Source organism: Manis javanica, chromosome 10 (assembly GCF_040802235.1).
Source record: "Manis javanica isolate MJ-LG chromosome 10, MJ_LKY, whole genome shotgun sequence".
Classification (NCBI taxonomy): domain Eukaryota; kingdom Metazoa; phylum Chordata; class Mammalia; order Pholidota; family Manidae; genus Manis; species Manis javanica.
The window spans coordinates 84,640,309-84,663,563 of record NC_133165.1 but is presented as its reverse complement, the minus strand read 5'-3'; the positions used below and the strand labels follow the sequence as shown (position 1 = coordinate 84,663,563).

The following is a 23,255-nucleotide window of genomic DNA, read 5'->3' as shown; positions in this document are numbered from 1 at the left end:
AGTTCATGTTTGAATTTCCTCATAGTCCCCAAAATGTCTTACATAGCTATTGTTTTTAAAACCAGGATCCAAACAAGATCTGCACATTATATTTGTTATTACCTTTTAAATTTCTCCTTTTCCTTCTCCTCCTCCTCCTTTTCTATTACATTGCTTTGCTGAGGAGGCCAGGCTAGTTGTCTTGCAGAATGTCCCACATTCTGGATTTGCAGATTATCTCCTTGTAGTGTGATGTGTTTAAATAGTTCCTTTATCCCCTGTAAATTTCCCGTACATTGCAAATTAAGTCTAAGGGCTTGATTAAACACTTTTGACAAAGATACTTGATAGATGATGCTACATACTTACTGCATCTCATCAAGGACCACCTAACATCAAAGTTGTCCTACTGTTAATGGCGCAAAATTTGATCACTTGGGTAAGGTGATTATCAGATTCTGTATTTTAGATTATCATGCCTTGTTTTGTTTTCTGTGCATTATATGTGGTGATATTTGGCACCATGATAATATCCTGTTCCCTAACAATCTTTCCCTTACGGTTTTGATGATTGATGACACGGAATCAATTATTTCATTTTGGATAGCAGAATGGTATTTTCTAACTCTTTCATTCCTTCTACATTTATTAGACGGAACTCTATAAAAAGAGTTTTCCCTTATTGACAATGAATTAACTGCAGTTCTTTCTAAAAAGAGAGGGTAAATGCTTCTTTCAGTTATCAATTTGGAGAGTTAAAGAGTTGGCGGAAAAGTTACCTTTAATATGGAATATTCGTTTTTTTCTCTTTCGTTTTGTGAGTATCACTATACACTGTATTTTTCCTCTTGTCTTCTTTATCCATGGAGACTGCCGACTATTCCCGCACTTACACCTGGTCTTTCCAACCAGCCCGCTAGGGGCCACTAATTTTCTCCCTGCTCCCCGCTGCCACTCTATCATAGACTCGCTGTCTGCTACCAGCTGTTGTCTCTCTGGTGCCGACGCGAACCACGGAGCCACTCTAGGCTGTTGGGAGGCCGTCCGCATTGCGCGGGGAAGGTTTGGAAGACGCAGTCGCCTCGCCGGCCCTGGGGCGGTTAGCGCTTCCGGGGTCGGAGGGTACGCGGGGTTGAAAGCGGGCCGCTCCGCCCCGTCCCCCTCCCAGACCAGCAGAGGCAGCAGCCGGAGCAGCCGCAGCCTGCGCCCTCTCCCGCCCGCCCGCCCGCCCGCCCTCCGCCGCCCTCCACCCGCCCCGGGGTCTCTGTCCCCCTTCCTCCTCCTCCTCCTCCTCCCCCCCCCCCTTCCTCCGCCCGCCCGCGGGGCCCCCTCGCCTTCCCGCCCGCCCCTATTGTTCCGCCCCCGGCCTCCCGCCCTTCCCCTTCCCGCCCGCTCCCCTTTTCCCCCTCAGTCGCCTCGCGCCTGCAGGTAAGCCTCAAAATTCACCCTCCGCCCTTTCCTGTAACCCTATTTCCATTCTTGCCATCTTTCTTAGCGGGCTCCGGTCCTCGTCACGAGCCCCGGCCTCGCGTAGCCCCGCATGAGCGCCTACCCTCGCTGTTTGCCTGGCCGGCCATTCACGCGAGGCCCTGGTTCCTGCGCGGCCTACTAGGCCTCGCGCAAGGCCTCCCCCCTCCCCCCTGCCTATACCCGGTGGCGGCTGCGCAGGAGTCAAGGATGGCGCGCGCGCGGTAGGGGGGGGGCGGCGGTGGATTTGTTGGTTGAGGGGGGTGGGGGAGGCGATGGCCGGCTTGCTGGCCGGGCGGGTGAGCCCAGCTCCCCGCGGGGGTCAGGCGCTGGCGCAGCTACACGAGGAGGCGCTATTAGTCCCGCCCCTCCCACTGGATCGCAGCGCCCCCCCCCGACCAAACCGTTTAATTTTTTTTTTCTAGTCGAGGGATTGGGTGGGGGGGCGGGCGCATTTTGTAAGTGGAAAATGCTTGGATGACCGCGGGGAGGGGTACTGCGGAGTTAAAGGGTAGCCGGGCTTCCCAGTTACCGAGTTATTCAGGACCTTCTCTCGGGGTAACGAATTTTGAAATTAGAAAATGCCTGCCGGTGAAGACCCAGGCCGAGCTTTTAATAGGAGAAGGGGTAATGGACTGCAGGATTAACAGCTGAATTTCTGGGGAATTGGACACACGTACATTGATGCAGTCAGGACAGGAAAAGGAATTTCTTGAACGATTGGGAGTTAGAAATGCACCTTTGTTTCTTACCTCAAGAAATGGCTTCAAATAGATTTTCAATTTTCTTGTTCTTCCGAACTTGAATTATCGTGGAATTTGTAAAGTGCTTCCTATTACATTAGAGAAGAGATAAGGAGAAACTCCCACGTTTTTACCGTATCTTGTTTTTTAAAAAAACAAAGTCATTCTTACAGATCTAACCTTCCCCCTTCCCCCAGCATGTTGTTTTTCCATCAGTGAAAAGTGCTGAATTCTGGGATTTTGCCAGCAATTACTTTTACTCTGAAAATGTGGAAAGGGGGTCCTTTAAGGGGGATACAAAACCCATCTTTTAAATAATCGCTCTCCAGAGGTGGCCACGGGGCAGCTTGCCATATACAGAATGGTTTGGCAGCCACTAACACTTCCTAAATATTTTGGGTACAGGCTTTGTGTCAGAGCATAGTTAAATTGTGGCTGTTTTGTGCCGGGGGAAATTAGCTGTAGGAGAAGGATCATTGACAATGAGATCTGAAGGGATGGATACTAAAAATGGCATTGGAGAAATTTAACAGCTTTGGAGAGATTTTTTCTGAAGTTAACAGATCCTAAGGAGGTATTGTAGGAGAAGGTAAAACAAGATCTCTTTCTGTACATGATGAGTTACTCTCAAGCAGAAATGTTAGCAGCATTATTTCAGAGGATAGGTGGGGGAAAGGGCCTCCATGGTAGGAAAAGCTCATTACTGCTGTTGCATAAAAAAAAACAAGTGCAATAAATTTTTAGCAATACCAGTTTTATTGTTTCCTTTGGAATAAAATTTAAGATTTAATAGACATGAGTAACAATTGAGTGATAACAAAAGTTAATACAGAGAAGCAAGGAAAATTTTCAAATCTGAGTATCTAAAGTTGGATTTGGAGCAGGAATAGGAGAAAGGACTCAGGCTGCACTTTATGTCTGGAGTTACTTTTCAGAGTGGAATGTGGAATCCCATTCTGCATGGAAGGCATTTGAGATAATACCTTTTTCATTGAGTTTGTTGAATTAAATATTTTAAAAATTATTTTCTACCAACATACAACATTTGAGATACATCTCAATTTCTTTACCTAGAAATTGTTACCAGTAAGAAATTTAAACGTGTCCTCTCTAGCTTTTAGGGTACTACCTAATGGAAGCAAACAGTCATTTACCTTCACTGTAGTTAAGGTTTGTCCTCATGATTTCCAGGTGTTTCTGTATCCTGTTGAAGCTCATTCTGCTGAAGGACAACTGATGTACATTTCAGCAGTTCCTCTTAGAACCATTGTCAGTTGAAGGGATCTTCCTCATTCTGAGAGTCAGTGGAAGCCCTACCATTAATGAGAGCTGACTGAAATGTCCCCTTCCTTGCTCTAACAGAACATGAGCTGTTAATGGTTGTCCTTAAAAACAGTTGTGCTGCATATATGCAAGCCGGTCAACTAATGGGTTGTCTTTTAAGGAAAAGAGTTAGAGGACATAGGCAATGATGAGAAGAGCTTTGGGAAATATTTCTCCTGTTGTTTCCCTGATTTTGATTACGTTTGCATTTCAGTTTTTGGCTTTCACCTCCACCAGTGACCAAAGACTTGACCACCTAAAGTCCAGCTCTCCAGAATACTGCTCGACATGGACACCGGTGTGATCGAAGGTGGATTAAATGTCACTCTCACCATCCGGCTACTTATGCATGGAAAGGTATGCACCAGCTTGGGAAATTGGGTCATAGTAACTGCTAGGGGAGGAGCCAGGAAGAGAGGGCATGTGTCTTTGGAGCTCATCAGATGAGCACTGTGGGGCATCTGGCTTTAGCATTCTCCTCTAGTGGAGTAGATGAGAGTGTAGTGGGAAGATGGACAGACTTTACTAGGAAGCTCCACTGAGGAGGAAAAGCTTAACTACTAGAGTCTAGAGCTCTTTTGTATCAGACCTGGATAAGGGTTTTCACATGGAGGTTGTTGGTGATAATTTGTGGTAGATTTCCCTTGCTCAAACAGTTTTGGAAAACTTTTAAGAGGGGGTGTTGTATTTGATATTAAAATATGTATGCTAAACAAAAAGATAACATTTCATCACTTCTGCATCATTCCTTCAAAATTCTTTGATACCTTCACTTATATATTTGAGAAAAGAAAAGAATAAGCCCACTCACTCCCCTTCCCAATAAGTCCTCTTCATTTTTCCATTGCTTTGGACAGTTAAAAATTCCTTTTCATAGTAATGAACACTTCCAAGTTTTCTCTTAATATTTGACAGCAGTTTTCTTCATTGCAGGAAGTTGGCAGTATCATTGGAAAGGTACGGCAGTTTTGTTTTAACTGTAATTACTATTTAGTTAGTCTGAGTTGAAATAGTAGTTAATTTCGTTGATGACTTTTCCTCTTACAGAAAGGAGAATCAGTTAAGAAGATGCGCGAGGAGGTGAGTTATGAGGAGGTTTGGGGACTGTTTTTACCTTGGGAAGTTAAAAACTTGTAAAACAAAAAAATTTGTTAAAATGAGCAGTTAGAAGGGGGAAGTCTCAGGAGCTTACCTTGGGAAGTTAAAAACTTGTAAAACAAAAAAATTTGTTAAATGAGCAGTTAGAAGGGGGAAGTCTCAGGAGCACCTGGTGTTTTTCCTGCTTGGTTATTTGTAATAGCAAATAGTATGCTAGGAAATGTAGGTACTAACAACTCTCAATTCATTCAGGTCTTACGGCAGCCTCTAAAGTCTGTATTTGGGGATGAACATGGAGCAGTATTTGAAATGGTGCTGACATTGCCTTGTGTCAGGATCATGTGTGTAGGCAGGTCCTTATCCCTGTTTACTCAGGAGGGACTATATGTTCTGTATGTTTGGATCTTTTTGTCTATTTAACTTCTTTTGACTGTGTTTATTGTCCAGAGTGGTGCACGTATCAACATCTCAGAAGGGAATTGTCCTGAGAGAATTATCACTTTGGCTGGACCTACTAATGCCATCTTCAAAGCCTTTGCTATGATCATCGACAAACTGGAAGAGGTTTGTTGCTCCTCCTCCCTCATTCTTCATTTCTAAGTGCTTCTAGATAGTTTAGTGATTTTCCTACGGGCTTTTTAAATTCAAGGACAGACTGGAACATAAAAATCTGTAAATGGTACTTTGCTACTCTTCAACATCCCCCAAATTTTTAGTTAAATGATCGTTTGACTTGAATCATTTAAGTGGTTAACTTTTAGGGACTCAATGTAAAAAAAAAAGTATGAAAAAGAGTGTCTTTAATTTTTATTTATTGACCTATAGTTTTGAAAGGAGGGCACCACATGTTGGTAAACTTTTTGTCCCCCGATTGATAGTTAAGTGAACTAAAATTAATGTGCCTTTGTTAGGGGCTTTGCTGAACACTTAATACACTCCATAAATACAGATATCTTCCATTCTTGGATGCTGTTGACAGTTTTTTTTTAATCAGTCTGATACCTTTGTGTCAGCTATATTTGGAGGGAGGAAATATGCTTTATAGATTATCAGAAGCAAACTGTCAATCCCTTAGGTTTTGTGGCAGTTCATTGCTGTTTACCTTCGTCCTTCAACCATTAGACACTGAACAACCATTGCCCTGGGTCTTGTGTTCAGCCTCCATCCCCTTCTGCAGCAACACTGCTACTTATGCAGTTGGCGTCCAGGCTGAGGAGAGCTTCTGGTTGCTGCTTGGTTGGTGGTTGGATACTTAATGGTGCCTGAAATTTTGTCTTTGATCAGAAATGTTATCTTTTGACTTGCAAGAGCCTGCTATCCAGAGTTTGTGGCTTAAAACATAAAAAAAAACCCCAACTATTCATACTTCAACATCTTTGACTTTAGGAGCTTAAAACAGTTCCTAGGTCTTGCTCTACTACATAGAGATTAAGATTAGGCTGAGAAGGGATGTTTAAATCACTTCTTCAGAATGCTAAATTTTAGGATAAAACCATGACTTTGGATGTAGCACATGGGGAAGATGGGCTTGGGAGTCTTGTAATTTCAAATCTATAGCTTTTTAGATATGGGGGCAAGTACTAAACCTCAGTTTCATTCTCTACACAATGATTAGATGCTTTAATAAATTAAAACAGTGATATATAGAAGTGCTCGACTTAATCTTGTTTTCTAAGAGGAATTAGTTATTTGAATTTGGGGTTGCATTGTTTCATCCTCTTAATAGATGTTTTTTTTTTTAAGTATATGAAAGAAATTGTTTATTGACTTCATAATAGTGTTTTAATTTTGACTTGAATGTTGTTTTCCTTTATGCAGTCAGCTCTTAATTTATAAAACAAGTAGGCGTTTCTCACTACCAAGAACACTTTCCCAAAGTGAAGGAAAATAATTCGAGGGAGTTTATAGGTGTTATTATCATTTCAGAAATAGTTGGTTTGGTGGGGGGTAATATTTGACCCCTTTGTTGATGGTGAGTCATAATATAATATGCCCCTTGTAAGGATAAGTGGTTCTTTTATGGCATTTATGGGTCCCCAGGGACTTGCTTAAACTTGTATAGTCTGGTGTTCTAATTCCTTTTTGTAGGATATCAGCAGCTCCATGACCAATAGCACAGCTGCCAGTAGACCCCCAGTCACCCTGAGGCTGGTGGTCCCTGCTAGTCAATGTGGCTCTCTCATTGGGAAAGGTGGTTGCAAGATCAAGGAAATACGAGAGGTTGGTAACTTTTGTGTTCCTTGAAAAGTTGATTATTCTAAACGTGGCTTACTCTAACCCTTAGTGCTGCCAGGAAAAGGTAGCATTTGTTGAAGGTTTTTGTTAAAGTAATGGCCCTAAAAGATTACAGTTTATATTGGGAAGAAAAATACAGTTCATATATTTTTTTAATCACATATTTGAGCGAATTAGACCATTAAGAGGTTAACCAGAATTTCCATCTCTTCATAGGACCTGTTCACATTTTTTATTTGGCAACTGTTCCATGATGCTACATAATTCATTTTCATGTCTAATGAGGTTACTATTTAATAATATAATAGCAAATTTTTTTCTTGGCCAGATTTCTAAGCAGCAAGGTGGAAAATAGAAAGGCATACTGGGATATAGTTGTATTCTAAATTGTGGAGGTTCCACTGAATTATGGAGGTTATTAATTGTATCCGGAAGTTAACTGTACTGGGTGTTGAAATGAAGTTTGAATAGCTCCTAAAGGAAAACTGGTTGGAATTTTTTGGGGAGCATATTGCACATGCCACAAGAGAAGGAAGGGATTTGGGTTTTGTTCATCAGTTTTTCCAAGCACCTGGAATGGTGCCTGGCACAATGGGCTTAATATGAATATTGGTTTAGTAAGAGAATGAAAGGTTGGTGATATTTGTGGGGATTTTGTTTGGTCTCTCACAAAGCTATTGTTAGCAGAGAGGAGACTGTGTAGAAGGACCTTTTTCTTGAGAGGTTAAATTTAGGCTGTTACTCAAGCTTATTCTTGACTTTCAGAGGCTAATTTATTTATAACTGTGATTAAACAGTCCTTTTGGGAATAAGGGAAAAGTGAGAAGGGAGGATAAAAAGGTAAGAGAGTGAGCTGTTTTTCTCTGATATTTTAATTTCTTTTTACCCCAAAGAGTACAGGGGCTCAGGTCCAGGTGGCAGGGGATATGCTCCCCAACTCAACTGAGCGGGCCATCACTATTGCTGGCATTCCACAATCCATCATTGAGTGTGTGAAACAGATCTGCGTGGTCATGTTGGAGGTAAGCCCTCAGGCTCATGCTGAGAATGGGGGAAGGGTGATTCTAGGGAGACAGACTTGAGTTATATTTAGTAAGACTAGAATTAGGTGAAGCTATTAGAAGCTTTCAAGGGGGGTGGGGAAGAGGTTCCCTGAGTTCATATTTTCCTTCCGTCAGCTTTGACTTTTCTTAATAGCCTGAGCAAAAATAGAAACTGCTAGGCAACAGTGATCTTTCTATTTACAGCAATCCTAGCAGGGTTGGTAGGGGAGATTGAGATGTACTACTTGAATTGAGTAGATGAAAGATGGGTCTGGGTTCCTGAGAAGCTAAGTTGCCTTTTGGATTACAGTGTTTTGGCTACATGCAACTTCTGACACATACTTTGAATTAATTTCTGCTTTTTGAGGCAGAATTACATTCAAAATGGCAGTTACATAGTGAAAAAAATGTATAATGGTGTTTCTTAATGATTTATGAGGTTCTAGTATATGCTATTCAATTAAAATAGAATAGCAAATTTAAAGGAAAGTAAACCTTTTTAAAATTGTCATGTGGAGTTGGTCTCATACTGGGGAGAAAGGAGTTTTCAAGTAGAACTTAGAGAAATTGTTGATTGAACCTTCAAACTATACAGTGTATTACTCTAGATGTCAAATTTGGATGCTTTATTATTTCCTGTTAAGGACAGCACTTAAGATCCTAAAACTACTAACTACATATGTACACAAAGAGGTCTTTCATGTTCGTTAGATTTATTTGAAAACATGGAAATAATGCCTAAATTATTAAAGGGGAATCTGTTTTAATGAGACTTAGTGTGAGCTGTGTGTAGTCCGTGGACCAATTTAACTGCTTTTGCTTTAAAAGCAAGTAACTGCAGATGATTTGAGATTAAATCTAGCCAGAGACAGCTTGGTGGGTGGGAGGATGGAAATAATACAGTTTTTAATTCTGACCTGTGTGAGCTTAAGCCACACAGCTGAAGCAGCTTTGAAACCTTATCTCTTTTTGTTTTTTTCCCCTCTGACTCTCTCCCAGTCCCCCCCGAAGGGCGTGACCATCCCGTACCGGCCCAAGCCGTCCAGTTCTCCGGTCATCTTTGCAGGTGGTCAGGTAAGAAAATTCTTATTGGTGGACTAGAATGAACAAGGATTAAATTTGAAATGTCAACTTTGCCAGCAGCACACCAGGCCACTCTGCATGCTTGCTGAAACCTGTACTCTAGCCATAGTTTGACCTGCTTTCAGTTTTATTTTTTGTACTGGAGAAAGCTATGAATGCCAAGCCCTTATTTAATTTTTAGCAGACAGTGGGAGTTTTGTAGGCACTCAGAAGAGGTAATTGACTTGGGAACTTAAGGTGGGTTGGGTTAGAAGAAAGGGTTAAATTGCCTTGGTTGTCACTATTTCTCTCCCCACATCCACCCCATCCATGTTTTTACGTGTGGGGTGTTCTTTAGAGGTCTGAGTAAAAGTAGCAGAGTTGGACCTCTGAAGAAGCTGTGGATGGTGGTCTCAAAATTGGGGAGGGAATCCAAAACTTGAGTGTCCTACAAATTTCCCCTTCTCCCCACCTCACCTCTCCTACCCCTATCCCTTCACTCCCAAACTCCAGTGTGTTGTCTCCCAGGCTTTTAATCTCATAAACACTGGTTGGACCCCACATGGCATAACTGAAATCAGCTGGGGTAAGGGTTCAGCGTACAAGCACAGAACGTGAAGAGCATGTTGGGCTGTGGTGCTATGGCCTTTGGTGTTTAGAGAAAACACCAAAGTACCCCCTTGGCCTCTTTCCACTCTTCCTCCCACCTAAACTCTTGATCCTTGGCACGTGATTTATTCTGAAATTTGGTTTCTATGAGGAGCATTGATCAGCATCATAGTAGTTTTATGCTCTGTTGGTTAGTATTTAAGGAGTAGGTAGGTCAGTGTTTTAAATATTGGGGCTTAGGTTGAAATAGTGACCTTCATTTTGGTAGCTGCCTAAGCAAGTACATAGCTCAAAATGCCTTTTCCCATGTGGGGTTGGCCTGTTACCAAGCACAATTAATAAACTAGTTGCATTTTAAGTTGTATTTGATTTGGGGAAGCATAAACTTGAAGTCCATCTCATTCACATACTACTGAGTTGGCATAAAATTGAATAAATTTTGGGGGACTTAGTTTGTCATGTAGTTCTGGGAGCTTTCACAGGAAGTTAATCATGTCACAGTGTTAACCTTGAGACAGTTAAGTACTTTGCTTTTAGCGATAGCCTAGTACAAACTGGTTTGGTCAAAGGGCTCCTAAGTCTGGATAGTCAGGCAGAATGAAACAAAGAAGGGTCCAGAGTCAGCATAGCAAGGAGGTTTAGCTTTAGGTGTTACTTCCTTTCTCCCAAGGAACTCCAGTTTCCTGCTCTTTGGGATTCCTATGCTCTGATTTGGGATTATAAAAAGTCCCATGCTGTGCAGCAGCAATCCTCTACAGTTCTTCATTTCCCTTTCCCTTCTTCCCCTTCCCACCTCCCCCTTACCTTTTTGCATTCCTCTCCTCCCTCCCCTTTGTTCAGTTGACCACCCTCTAAAAGCTTGCAGCTTCTTCCATGAGTGGCCCTGTTGTGGATTATTCCGATGGGCCTTTTTAAATGGATCGGTTCATGCAGTGTCCACAGATGGACCCGTGTCTTTTGTTTGTTCCTTTGTGACAAAGTGGGCTCTCTAGGGGTTCAACCTAATCCACACTGACCAGGAGCTGGCATCAGCTCTGCTACCCCATCCCTTCATTCTTACTGAAAATAGCCCAGATGTGCAGTGTGAAATCTGCCACTAGGTAACCTTTTTCTTTTTTTTTTAATTCACTGATTGCAGCTCGTTTCAAATTGTGTTGTGAGCTCCTTTTTAAAGGAAAAGAAAAAAATTAAAACAACTTTTTTTGTGTGAATTTCATGCTGGTGACAAGGTGCCGGATTGACAGCCCTGGAGACTGAAATCCTCTATTTATCCACAGGACAGGTACAGCACAGGCAGCGACAGTGCGAGCTTTCCCCACACCACCCCGTCCATGTGCCTCAACCCTGACCTGGAGGGACCACCTCTAGAGGTGAGAGGGGATGTTCAGTCTCCAAGGCTCACTCAATCCTTCCGCCTCAGCCGAGACTGCCAACACGCGGGGGGCCAGTGGCGCTGGTGATTTTTGTGCTGTGGACACCACCTGTCCACGGGGACCTGGACTGACCCCCCCACCTCATTTCACACAGGCCGCGTAGCCCACCAGATGGTAACACCAACTCTTTTTTTTCCTTTTTTTTTCCCCTTTTTTTCCCTTTTTTTTTTTCCTTTTTGGTTCAATCCCTCTTCCCCATCTCCCAGTCCTCCTACCCCATTTTCACCTTCCCACCCCCACCTGGGTGCACTTTTGGGGATACTCGCCACTGTGATGTGAGAAGCTTCACATCCTGTTAACCAGCCACTCCTTCTATCCTCTCCCTTCCTGTTCCTCCCTGTGCTCCACCCCCCCATTGCCCTGAAGATCCAGCTCCCTTTTTGCGAGGTTACGGTGTGGGGGGAGGAGGGCGTAGTGGGAGTTGTAAGTGCATTTTATGGAGGGGAGGTGGGAGAAGACAGGACTTAACAGTGATTTTTTGTATTCCTGTGGTTAGCTCCCTAGTGTTAGGGACTGAGCTAGCTTCTAGTGTACTTTAAAGTTTTTAGGTAGATGTGGATAAAAATAAGATAGGGAAAGGGAAGTGTTTTGTAACATGCCATGTAGGTTTGTGCGATAAAAATCTTTGACATCACCATGATTGGTAGAAGGGTTGGGGTGGTTGAGGGAAGAGATCATTCCCCTCCTAGGTTACTTGTACATGGGGGAAGGGGGCTTGGTCAGTTGAGGCATTGCTTAATCCCACTTCCCTTTCATTTTCATTAGGAAACAGATGTGTCTTTTGCCTTTAATTGCAGGGAATATGGCTCCCTTTATAGATTTCCCGGAATAAGTCATACTTAGGGTTCAAAAGACGACCAACTTGGGTCTGACTGTATTTGTGAGATACCATCTATACTGCCTCAATCACTGGCCTCCTATTCTCTAGTTAACTCTGGCTTCCTGACTAGTTGAAGTCTGTCTTTTTCCCCCCCACTGGGTGGCTGTCCGTGATTGGTTTTTAATAGGAACTGTTTTCCTCCTTTTGTAGGCCTATACCATTCAAGGACAGTATGCCATTCCACAGCCAGATGTAAGTTCTGTTTTCACTTCTTGTTTTGAAAAGCTCCCTCTCCCATCCAAAATTGTCTCACTCCTTTCTTCCACGTAGGCAGAAGTGAGTTGGTTCTTACACATTTATAATACAAAGTTGTTTTCCTCATAAGGTGAACCCTGTATTTCAGCCCTTAAATAATACTTTCATCAGGCATAGCACCTTGTTTGCCTTTTGACATTTAATCCCTGGAAATTACAGTCTGGCAGATTATTAGATTGTACTTTTCCCATGTTCCAGATCTCAAAGAGAAATGTTCCTTGATACACTATTCATTGGTTATCCCAGGGCATAGTTTAAAGTGACAGTGGACTGCATCTGCATGAAGTCCTTCCCATGCGGGAAGTGGGAGGTTGGGTTTGCCCTTGGCTGCTCCTCAATCTGAGGTGACAATATAAAATGCATCTGGACGGGTGGGCAAGGGGCTTTTTTACATAGGAGGAGGGGATAGGAAGCTGAATGTTTGGGGATTCAACTCAAAACTTGCCACTAAAATCTCTCTATTTAAAAGTGCTGATATTTAGACTTAATCGAAGGGCATTTCTGCAATTTCCTGTGTCCTTAACTAACCCTTTCAGGTTCTGAGATTAGACATGGGAAGTTGCATTTGGCTCTTGTTTAGTGGAAGGCCCTGACAGAAAGTAGACTTGAAGGAGGAATCGTTTTACACACAGGACAGTTTATATAGATGAAGAGAAATAGCTGTAGACATCAGTTCTGGGGGGTGGGGGTAAGGGGGATGGTGGTTAACCCAATTTGGTTTCTTAATCTCTCTCCTCCTTGCAGTCTTCCTGCCCGCTCATCTCCTTCCCTCCTCCCAATACTGACAGAACCCTGCATGGTGTGTGTTCCCTAGCACCACTGCACAGTTTGTTTACCTAGCCTGTCTCTGCTTGTCCCTGGGGCAACTGTTGCAATGGCTGCAAACACCTTCATTAAATTGCCCACAGGGATGGGTGTCAGGCGGTGCTGCTGCTTTTCTTGTCACATATCCAAATGCATTCATTCTTTTGTACTGGTATGATTCCCTTTCTCTTTATTACCTTACCTTTATGTTCTGCCCATCCCCAGGATTGTAATACAAGCCCCGTCCTTCCCTCTGTTGTAGTGTAAGAACTAGAGTCAACTTTGGGAAGCAGGAGCTCTATGTGTTTTCAGATCTGAATGCGCCTGAGCCCTGGCTCCGTCTCTAATGCTGGCCTCCCCTGTTTCCTCTCTACAGTTGACCAAGCTTCACCAGCTGGCAATGCAACAGTCGCATTTCCCCATGACGCACGGCAACACCGGATTCAGTGGTACGGAAACCTCAGTATTCGTTTCTGTAAGGTGTAGTGCAAGGCGGAGACCAGCCCCAAGGTCTCAGTTTGACTCTTTAAAACAAACTTCGTTACCCAGCATCCTGCTGGTTTAAACTTGCCTGTCTTCCATGGCTAAACCAAAGGAGGTAATGTGTTTGTTAACTTGTTTTTCATTTGGGGTGAGTTATTCTAAAGAAAAGTCCCTGGAAGGTTTGGGGTGAGGTCTGGGGATGCTTGTCAGGCAAAGGGTAGGCTGATAACGTTTTCTCACCCATCCTCACTGCTGCCCCTTTGATCTGATTGGCACCCCCTTTCTCTCCACCACCTATTCACAGACCTGGGTAGAGACAATCCATTTGTGCCAAATTGTGTAGTTTTTTGTTTTCGTTTTATTTTGTTTTTGGGCTTTTTTTTTTTTTTTTTTTTTCTGTATAAGGAATAACTTGTCCGATAGGGTTAGGATGAGACCACCAAACTCATTTTCACTTGTATCTTAACAGGCATTGAATCCAGCTCTCCAGAGGTGAAAGGCTATTGGGGTAATGATTAAAAAAAAAATCTGTAGTATTCTACTGTTATATTAATAAACTGGTGGGAGTCTTGTTTCACTGCCCATGACATACTTAGCAACATGCACATGGCAGAAAGGAGCTGTGAGAGAGCAAAGGGGTGCACCTGGTGCCCCTGAGGGTCCCTTGATGGATCTAGCCAACCCCTTTCTAAAAATGTTAAGTTTAGCAGCCACAGCTGAGAGAGCAGGACTAGCCTTGAGAATTAGCTAGCTGGCTTGGTCCAGTTCAGGTGCCATAGTAAGTGGGTATGGGTGTTTGCTGACCAGATTTTTTTTTTTCTTTTTCTTTGGAAAACAAAAATAAAAATCAGAACAAATTACTGAGCATTGAGCAAAAGACAGGGAATAAATCTGGAGAAAAGAACTTCCCTCACCTGACTGCCATTTCATTCTCTATGATCTTCAAGTAGGTTAGGGTAAGGTGTTGGGGGGTATTAATCTGAAACAGGTATATTTAAAGCAACTGTATGTGTGCCAAAAGTCCATGGTACCCAATAACAGGCATGATTCTGCCATGGGTGCTAGTGAGCATCAGGTGAGAGAAAATGGGAACACAACAGCAGGAAATCCTAAGCAGTGCATGATGAAGGACATGATTAGATTTTGGTCCTGTTGGAGGGCACCGCACTCCTTGCCCCTTGCTTTGATCCCCTTACACCCTAATAGGCTGGGCTTTGCAGGAAATGGCATGAAATCAGCTCTTCTGAGTGTACAGAGGAACCTTTCCAGCATTATTTCTACACCCCTCTATCCCTCTTTCCTCCTTGGAGGCTTCCAAGTTAGTGATGAATCCCAACAGCCAGTGCTGGGTTTCCAGTTTGTTTTCTTCTGTTAGGTTAATGTGCAAATCAGTGGGGGTATGCTGTGCATTGACCTTTCTTGATCTTTTCTGTCTTTCAGCAGGTTTGGATGCATCTGCTCAGACTACTTCTCATGAACTCACCATTCCAAATGATGTAAGTACAGTCAGTTGAGTTGCATATGGGATGAAAATGAAAGGATTGTTTGAAAGAAGTGTGGAGTCTGTTCAGCCGTGTCATGCCACTCTTAGGCCAAGAAGAGAAAACAATGGGGGTTAGATACCAAATTAAAAATTTAAAAATATACAGAGTCCTAAATAAAAACTGAAGAAAATTGGTGAAACTGTTGTGTTGAGGTATTGTGATATGGAAAGAACATTTTTGTCTCAAATAGAAATTCTCATCTGCCTTTGTTTCTTGTAGAATCTGAAGCCTTATCCTTAAAAGCAAAGGTCCTTGGACATTACATCTTGTGCTGTTCAACATGGTAGTCACTAACCACATACAGCTATTTGAATTGAGAATAACAGTTTCTCTCTCACTAGCCATGCTTCATGTGTGTGTGTGTGTGCAGTAATCACATTAATAGTGTTTACAGTATTGGACAGTACAAATGTAGACCAATTTTTTGCTTTTTTCCAAAATGTAAAAGCTGTAGATTTCAGCCAGAATTGAAAGTAAAGTGGTAATTGTTGCAGGATAAGTTTAATTATCATTGCCAAAAACCAAAGATAACCTTAACCTTCATCCCTAGCCATGATAAACTGGTTTATCAGCATTTGGCTCTGCTTTATTTTGTCTTTGGAGTTAGTACTCTGAGGAAATGAGCTAATGCTTTTAGGGGAGTCAGCTCAGAGTTGGCTCTGGTAATGGGGTGCTCAGGTGGAAGAATAGGGCAAGAGTTGAAATGTAATCTGTACCTCGAGTTTTTTTATCAGCAGTATATGATTGGAGTGTGTAGGAGGTGGATAGTTTCCATTACCATGCCTGTCATCTCAGGCTGTAGGAGGAGTGGGGCGGGATGGAATTGGATCTAGCCATGCAGCTCTTAATTTGGTGTGCCTTGTTTTTCTCTCTCAAGTTGATTGGCTGCATAATCGGGCGTCAAGGCGCCAAAATCAATGAGATCCGTCAGATGTCTGGGGCGCAGATCAAAATCGCAAACCCAGTGGAAGGATCAACTGATAGGCAGGTCACCATCACTGGATCTGCTGCCAGCATTAGCTTGGCTCAGTATCTAATCAATGTCAGGTAAGTGTTCCCGCCCTACTTTAAGATACCAACACAAGTAATGCATGTGTTTGGGGAAAGCCACATGTATTACTAAAGGTGGGATTATTGGGGAAATGGGAGTGGGGATGGGTGCAGATGGCAATGGAGACAAGTAGGATAAGTCTAGCTCTGCTGTCATCCATCATTAGTGTAGCATAAGGAGTAACCCGATTGTAATAAACTTGCATGGGCTGGGGGAGGGGGACTAGAACGCTTGCATTTGTATTTGAAGGTTGGAGGAGTGCTTAGTATGGCAGTGCTCTGCCTGGAGCACCCATACTGACTTAGAACCACTGTGGGTCTCTTGGTATACATGTCATATAGACCAGTGTTTCTTTCATTAATTGAGTCTAGGCTCCAAATCACCTTTAATTGAAATAAGAATTAAAAGATAATGTGAGGCAGCCATTACCATATATTCTGAAAACTTCATTTTTCTCAAGTTGCAAATGTGTTCCATTTTTCAGAGCTTGTGGGAAAAGGGAAGCATAGGTTTTGAAATATTTCAGATGCCTAGTGAGTTTTCTTCCCCCGCGCCTCCCCACCCCCCACTCCCATCTCATCTCTTAATGCCTTCTGGAGGTTTTATTTTTCTTAATCCAAACCTAACTAATGTTAACTTAAACCCAAGATTGTAGCAGGACTATTTCACAGTCCAATGGGCATCCTACAGGGCATTTGTATTTCTTGCTTTCTCACAACATGTGCTTAAGTCACATTCTTAATCACTTCCAACATCTTAAACCAGTATTGACAGCCCATTTCCCAAAGGGCTTAGCTATACCTTTAATGTGGACTTTGTCATCCTTTATTTGGACTTTGTCTAGTTGTCGTTTACCTGTATCACAACTATGTTGGAAGTTTTAAGAGTTCCTGAATCTAGTGCCAAGGGGTAGGAATTGGTTCAGTGTGACGGCTGTATTGTTGTCATGCCTACACTGACCATGTATTATTCCATGGTCTTTTATCCCCTGGTGTTAAGTTATGTGTCATTTCCCCAGGAGTGGTTCTGATTCTTTTTTCCTTACGTGTCTTGAGGTATTTACCAGTCATTATGTAGAACAGACTTTGTGTTGTCTAGATCTCCAAGTACATCAAGTTCTTAGTGTTAGGAGTGTAATGGTAGTAAGCTTTCCAAGAGGCCCTTTGCAAAGTTTGTCTTGTTTCTAGGGTATGGAAGGTGGGGGTAGTGTTAAGTGGCAAGAATCATGTTCATGTAAGCTGGAAATTGTTTTCTTCTGCTTGGGTAGACTTGCCCTGATTATTGTTAGTGTTTAAAGGTAACACACTTACCTGACCCCTGTACTAGGTCAGTGGCTACATTGTAAAGAAGCAGAACTTCTCTACCTTGGTTTCTTGATTTAGTCACTCTTTTTGGGATCATCCTTATTGAATGGCTGGCTCTACAGGATGATCCTGTTTAAGGAAACTGTCTAAGCTATGGATTTGAATCAAAACTTTTTAAAGCTTCATTTAAAAGCAAAGCAAGGACTGCATTCACAAAGCTAATTACTCTTCACTTTTTCATCTTGGCCCAGTTTGATGCAAAAGAGCAAACTAGTGTTTTGTTTTGTTTTGTTTTGTTAATACTAGGTTCTCTGCTTTTCTATAATGAATCCCTGAGTATTTTTGCTTTGATTCTAGCAATCTGAGTCCTTTCTTTGTCCCCTCCTTTATGGAGTGCAACTGTTCCTGGACTTAGGTACCCAAAATGGCACCTTAAGCAACCCTGGGCCCTGAAGAGTTAATCGTGGGTGGGTGGGTTGTACAGGCAGTCTTCAGCAGATGCCTACATCTGGCTTAGACTCACGCAGGCATTTGGAAGCTACATGCCTGTCATTACTGTTATTTGAGGCTTATTTTAGGAGTAAAAGCGGCATTTCTAAGTTCTTTAAATTAAACATTAATTTTTTAGCAGTGCCTGAGATTCTTCCCAGTCTGTAGTAAGGTCTACAGTAGAAGTATGGTCAAAACAAAGAGCTTTTTTTCTCACCTCTGTCCCCCATTAGAAATGAATCTTCCCTAGTTATCTAAACTTATGTTCTAAGCATTTTTTTCCTTGAAAATGCAACATCCTTCGAAGTTTGAACAGTGACCTAGTATGGCCACTTGTCCCTTTCATCCTAATACATTGGTTGGTTTGCTCTGGAGATGGAAGCAAACTTCAATATTAATCACAGAAAATAAAAGCATTAAAAAAAATTCTGTGGATTATCACATTCCAAAGCCTCACAGGTGATGATGGGTGGGCAAAACCTTTACACCTTGTTTGGAGATATTAGTTCATTTTCTACTTGAAATCCTTCCTTTCAGACTTGTGGGTTGGATCAGTGTGTCAGTTACCTGGGAGCGTGTGCTCTGTTGGATTTCTTTTCTCAGTCTGTCAGCTTTTTCTTCACTGTAGCAGTCTTTAATAGCATTGTGGAATGGAATTTGGCAAGGTAACATTTTTAGAGGGTGGGACACAGATGAAAAGAGAGCTTGTCACAAATTGGTGTTAGGTCTTCCCTAATTGGCAACCAGAGGCACTTAGTGATAACTGAAGCAGTTTTTGTCCTGTACTTTTTTCCCTTTTGTGGTCTTTCCCGTCCACCCACCCTTTTTTTTTTGTTCCTTTTTTCCTCTGTTACAGTTTAGAAAACGCTAAACCCTCCTCCCAGGCAGCCTCCGTCACGATCCCTGATCACCTCAGCATCAACCTCTCTCAACCCTCCACCCCTTCTTCTTCTTCTTCCTCCTCCACCACCACCCCCTCGCTCGCCACAGCGGGGACCTCCGACGCACCCTCCAGCCTCCCCAACCCTCTTCCGACCGCCCCTTGTGTCTCCAGTCTGCTTGGCATGAAACCCATCCCTCTCCTGGCTCTAAATGTTGTGTCTGCTGCTAAGGGTACCGGGGCTTCAGCTACCACCAGCACCACCTCTGCCGTGCCATGTGTAACTAACAAACTGAAAGGCGAGAAACAGAGATTCTCCCCCTACTGATTGCACATCTTGAGGCACCCACTGAAGTGTTTCCTTGGTTGATTTTGTTTTCCTTTGTTAACACTGGTGAGAACCAAACAATTGTGAGCTTGTGACCATTTTCTTTTTACTATTTGGGAATAACAGGGTGGGGGTGGGGGCAATGGTAACCTGTGTTTAGGTTTAGGCCATTTCAGCTGAGTGCCTGTTTCAGAGTCTGACTTGTTGAATTCTTTAGAGCCATGGTTCTTGCTCTTCTCTTTGTTACGTTTTTTGTAGCTTTATTCTGCCTTGCAATATAACAATGTGTTAGGTTCTGTGTTAATGAATAAAAGCTTCTCCTTACCCCTTCCCCCTTTTTAATTATTCAATGGTTATCGGCAGGCCTTCTTGGGCCACATTTGTGTTTCTAGCTGTAATAAAGTTGCCACAGTAAGAACTTTAGTTGACTGTGTGCTGTGAAAGGGGATGGGTGGGAGCTTGTGACCTGTGGCTGCTCAACACAGGGAGTCTATAAAACTGACTTGGACCTTCTGTATCCCTTGTTAATTTTGTAGTCCTTTGTCATTCCCCACAAAGGGCGATGGGCCTGTGGCACATTAAATCCTGAGGGTCCTCTATATGATTGGAAAGCTTGTTTAGTCAAGAAGAGTTTCCGAATTCTCAGATCCCTTACCTTGCCAACAGTGGTAGGTAACAAGAGGTAACAAGGGGTCCATCCCAGGCTTGTTTTCTCTGGTGAGGGGCTACTTCGAGGATCTTCTACAGGGCATACATACAAAGAAGTTATTTCTTTACCCAGAATAGGTAGGCAGGTTGGGAAAAATCTAATAAAGTTTGCTGGCTTCTGTCTGCATTCTTCTAAACTTGGGTAACCCATCTTCCTGTGACAGTGGGTAAATCTTGAACTGCCAACCTGTGACATCACCCAAAATTTGACAAGATTCTGACCCTAAATCACCCTGATTACTCAACCAAGTCCCTTTACCCTTCTATTTCCTGTGCAGCCTTCTGTCTTCCCACCAACCCTGTCATGAGTGGAGAATTGGCTTTGTATTTGGAAGAAACTTTTAAGGTCAACTGTAATTCATAGATAATTCATTTATCAGATTTTTTTAAAAGGCCCTAGGAGAATTTTAAATTCACAGATCTCCATGAGTGACTAGTAAAGATTGACAACTTATGCTTTACTTTTATTCAAGTGTACTTAATCTCCCTAAAGCCATATTCATTTTCTCATCCCAGGACCACAGCTTGCTCTCTCAGTGAAAGAGTAGAAATGCTCTAGTTATAATGGCAGAAAGCCTCTTGACAGTCTCCTGTTAAACCTACATGCATATTGCCAGGGTAATGAAAATAGCATTTTGCCACGGTATTAGCGAAGCATTATAGAGGTTTTTCTCCAGATGGTGTTTATCCACATGCCTTTTGGTTTACAGTTTTTTTAAAAAAAAATGCTTGTATATATTGAAATACATTATCTCATGGTGTTGTGGTCCCTTAATCCCAGGCTGGGCCTGGGAAGGTACTGTAACATATCCCAAGTCTGTATGAAGAACTAGAGGGGCAAACTTCATTTTCGTACAGGTACAGTCTTTCTTGTTAGTTGCTCCTTTATGATGTGGTCAGGCTCTCCCTTAGCTCTCTGGTAGTTCAGGCTTAATCTTGCTAATATCATCTCCCGCCAGGGGCTTGGTTTTTATTTTATCTAGTTCTTGATTAGAAGTCCTCTTTACCTAATGAGTACTCCCTAAAGAAGTTTGCTGCGAAGGAATCCAGATGTTTTAAGGGCTGACTACCACCACCACCTACAAAGGTACTGGGTCTTAAAATTTTTAAAAGCTTACAGCTCCCCCATGGTTTTCTAGAGTCCCTAAGAAAATATTTCTGGTTGGGTTTACCTTTCTCCTCACCCTTCCATACCACCTCCCTGCATCCCTGCTTTGGCTGTGTATAAATTCTGGACAGTTCTTTTTGGTGTCAGAGTCGCACCGCCTTCTTGCATGAACTTCATTTTTTTTTTAAGGTCCGAGATCTAAAGTGTTTCCATCTCACTTCTAGAACCTTCAGTTCCCACTAAACTTTCATTCAGGACCTGAATGAAGTAGCTTTTAATAGTTATTTTAAAAAGTTTTAAATAGTTGTTTTTTACCTTATACCATCCCATTTAGAGGTTGGCAAGAATCTGCCCCCCTTAAGAAATAACTATTCCTCTTCATGCTGAGGTGGAAATAACATTCTAATTTGAATAATGTTCTCCACCCTTGGTGTTAATTTTCCTCCCAGTTCAGGCCTGCTTTTGGTGGTGGTGTTTTGAGAGAGAGATGCAGAAGTGCCATTCATGCTGTCTTGCTAGATACCACAGTAGGTTATGCCAGTAAACTTAAAAGTCTTTATGAAATAAACTTACGAACTGAAACTGAATCTTATACACTTCACGTAGCCAGGTATGTTTGGATGGAGAGTTTGGCTTTTAAGACTACAGAGTTGGGAGCTTCTAGAGTAAGCTTATGGAGTTGTTGAAACAAATTATTTTGACTTCCACAAGTCCTGAAAAGTTGGCCTAAAAATTTTTGACTCATACTTGTAGTACCTGCTGTCCCTTCTGTAAATATCCTTTATCATTGAAAACTAATCTCTCAATAGTAGCAGCTTCACATTGAAAGAGAAACCCAGGACTCTATTCTAGAGTGTTTTGAGTTGTCTCAGCAGTAGCCTCATGTTGAGCTAGTTTCAGATGAATGTTTTCTAAACTGTCAATAGCTTGGGAGTTACTGCAGTTAAGATCAGCAGCACAAAAACATAGCTTCAGTGTATTTTAACTCTAAGAAGGAGTCTTGAGAATGTGGCATATTTTCAAAAAGCATTTAACATGTACAAAGATTCCAAAAGAGCATAGTTTGGGGGATACCCAATTGGTAATCAAGGTCCTCAGTTCCCTTTGGTTCTGGGGTAATTAGCCCCAGGGAGCTTGGATTGCATGGTTGTAGGATCATGGTTGCTGGTTAATCCAAGGAATCTTAACATGTTTTCCTTGATCCTGCACATTAAAAATTATGTCCTTCACATTTCACCAGCCAGGCTGAGAGTTTCAGAGGTGAGCTGCAGCTGGGCACTCAGATAACTAACTTGGAGTACTTGTTTGTTTTTGTGTTACAGGCTCTCCTCGGAGACGGGTGGCATGGGGAGCAGCTAGAACAATGCAGATTCATCCATAATCCCTTTCTGCTGTTCACCACCACCCATGATCCATCTGTGTAGTTTCTGAACAGTCAGCGATTCCAGGTTTTAAATAGTTTGTAAATTTTCAGTTTCTACACACTTTATCATCCACTCGTGATTTTTTAATTAAAGCGTTTTAATTCCTTTCTCTGTTCAGCTGTTAATGCTGAGGTCCATATTTAGTTTTATAAGCTTCCCCCCTCCTTTTTTTTGGCTCATGAGTTTTTTTTCCTGTTTTGTCATGGAAATGTAAGAGTGGAATATTAATACATTTCAGTTTAGTTCTGTAATGTCAGGAATTTTTCAAAAAAAATTAAAAGATGGACTGGAGCTTTTTCTTTGTGAATAGAAACTCGATGCCACAGTGATTCATGTGGGTTTTATTCCTGTTGTCTTGCTGTTATTTTTGCACCTTTTATTCCTCAAAGGACAAGGATCCTGCTTGGAGTTTTAATAGATGCCTTTATTCCAGTTAAAATGCTTTCTAATGTTTTACTACTCCATCTTTTTTTGAGCCCTTGATCTGCTTTTTCCCTTGAGCCTGCACTACAAAGTGACCTAACAGCTATAGAAAAGGCTGGTGATGCCCTTTGTCCAAAAATTTGAGGGTTAACTTTTCCTAGGATTTGTCAAGTAGTCAAGCATTTCCACTGGCTGGGCAGGGAAAGGGGACACATGCATACACACAGAAGTGGTTGGGTATGTGTCTGAATGGGCTTCAGGTTGCTGGGCATGTCTATCACCTTATCCAACCTAAAAATGTAGTCCTCTCTCCAGAAGAGTGTTAACCTTCTGTCCTAATCCTTAGAAAGACATACCTGCTCCCATTTATGCAGATGATTTTAGAAGGTTGGAGCTTTAAGTGATGTTCATTTAGTTAGAAAAGCATAAAAGAAGGAAATGAGTCTATAGAGTCCTCAATGTCTGGAGCCCAGGGCTCTTACTTAACCATGTGTACTACTACACTTGTTTACCAAGAAAACCCTCAACAGCTGGGCCTGCATGGAGCGGTTATATTTCAAGGTTTTACATGGGTTACAACAT

General features: G+C 42.3%; 1 protein-coding gene across 39 annotated transcripts; it reads left to right on the top strand.

Annotated features, from left to right (window-relative positions):
* Positions 1-1,251: 1,251 nt before the first annotated feature.
* Positions 1,252-22,541, top strand: PCBP2 (poly(rC) binding protein 2). Of its 39 annotated transcripts, none has more exons than XM_073213461.1 (15): positions 1,252-1,407; positions 3,727-3,869; positions 4,446-4,469; positions 4,560-4,592; positions 5,058-5,174; positions 6,699-6,830; positions 7,739-7,867; positions 8,888-8,962; positions 10,837-10,929; positions 12,023-12,064; positions 13,308-13,380; positions 13,884-13,922; positions 14,858-14,910; positions 15,836-16,005; positions 18,659-19,428. In XM_073213461.1, the coding sequence occupies exons 2-15, from the start codon at positions 3,801-3,803 to the stop codon at positions 19,008-19,010; spliced, it is 1,401 nt and encodes a 466-aa protein (XP_073069562.1). In that variant the 5' UTR covers positions 1,252-1,407; positions 3,727-3,800; the 3' UTR covers positions 19,011-19,428. The 39 variants fall into 39 exon arrangements, with proteins under 39 accessions (XP_073069562.1, XP_036863084.1, XP_036863083.1 ...); XM_037007189.2 differs by having other exon boundaries at positions 14,855-14,910; XM_037007188.2 differs by having other exon boundaries at positions 8,876-8,962.
* Positions 22,542-23,255: the final 714 nt, after the last annotated feature.

Coding starts and splice junctions, on each gene's coding strand:
- PCBP2 (XM_037007187.2), top strand. CDS start 3,801: ATGGACACCGGTGTGATCGAAGGTGGATTAAATGTCACTCTCACCATC. Junction 13,381..13,883: donor CGGCAACACCGGATTCAGTG/GTACGGAAACCT, acceptor GTATCTTAACAG/GCATTGAATCCAGCTCTCCA. Junction 16,006..18,658: donor CAGTATCTAATCAATGTCAG/GTAAGTGTTCCC, acceptor CCTCTGTTACAG/TTTAGAAAACGCTAAACCCT.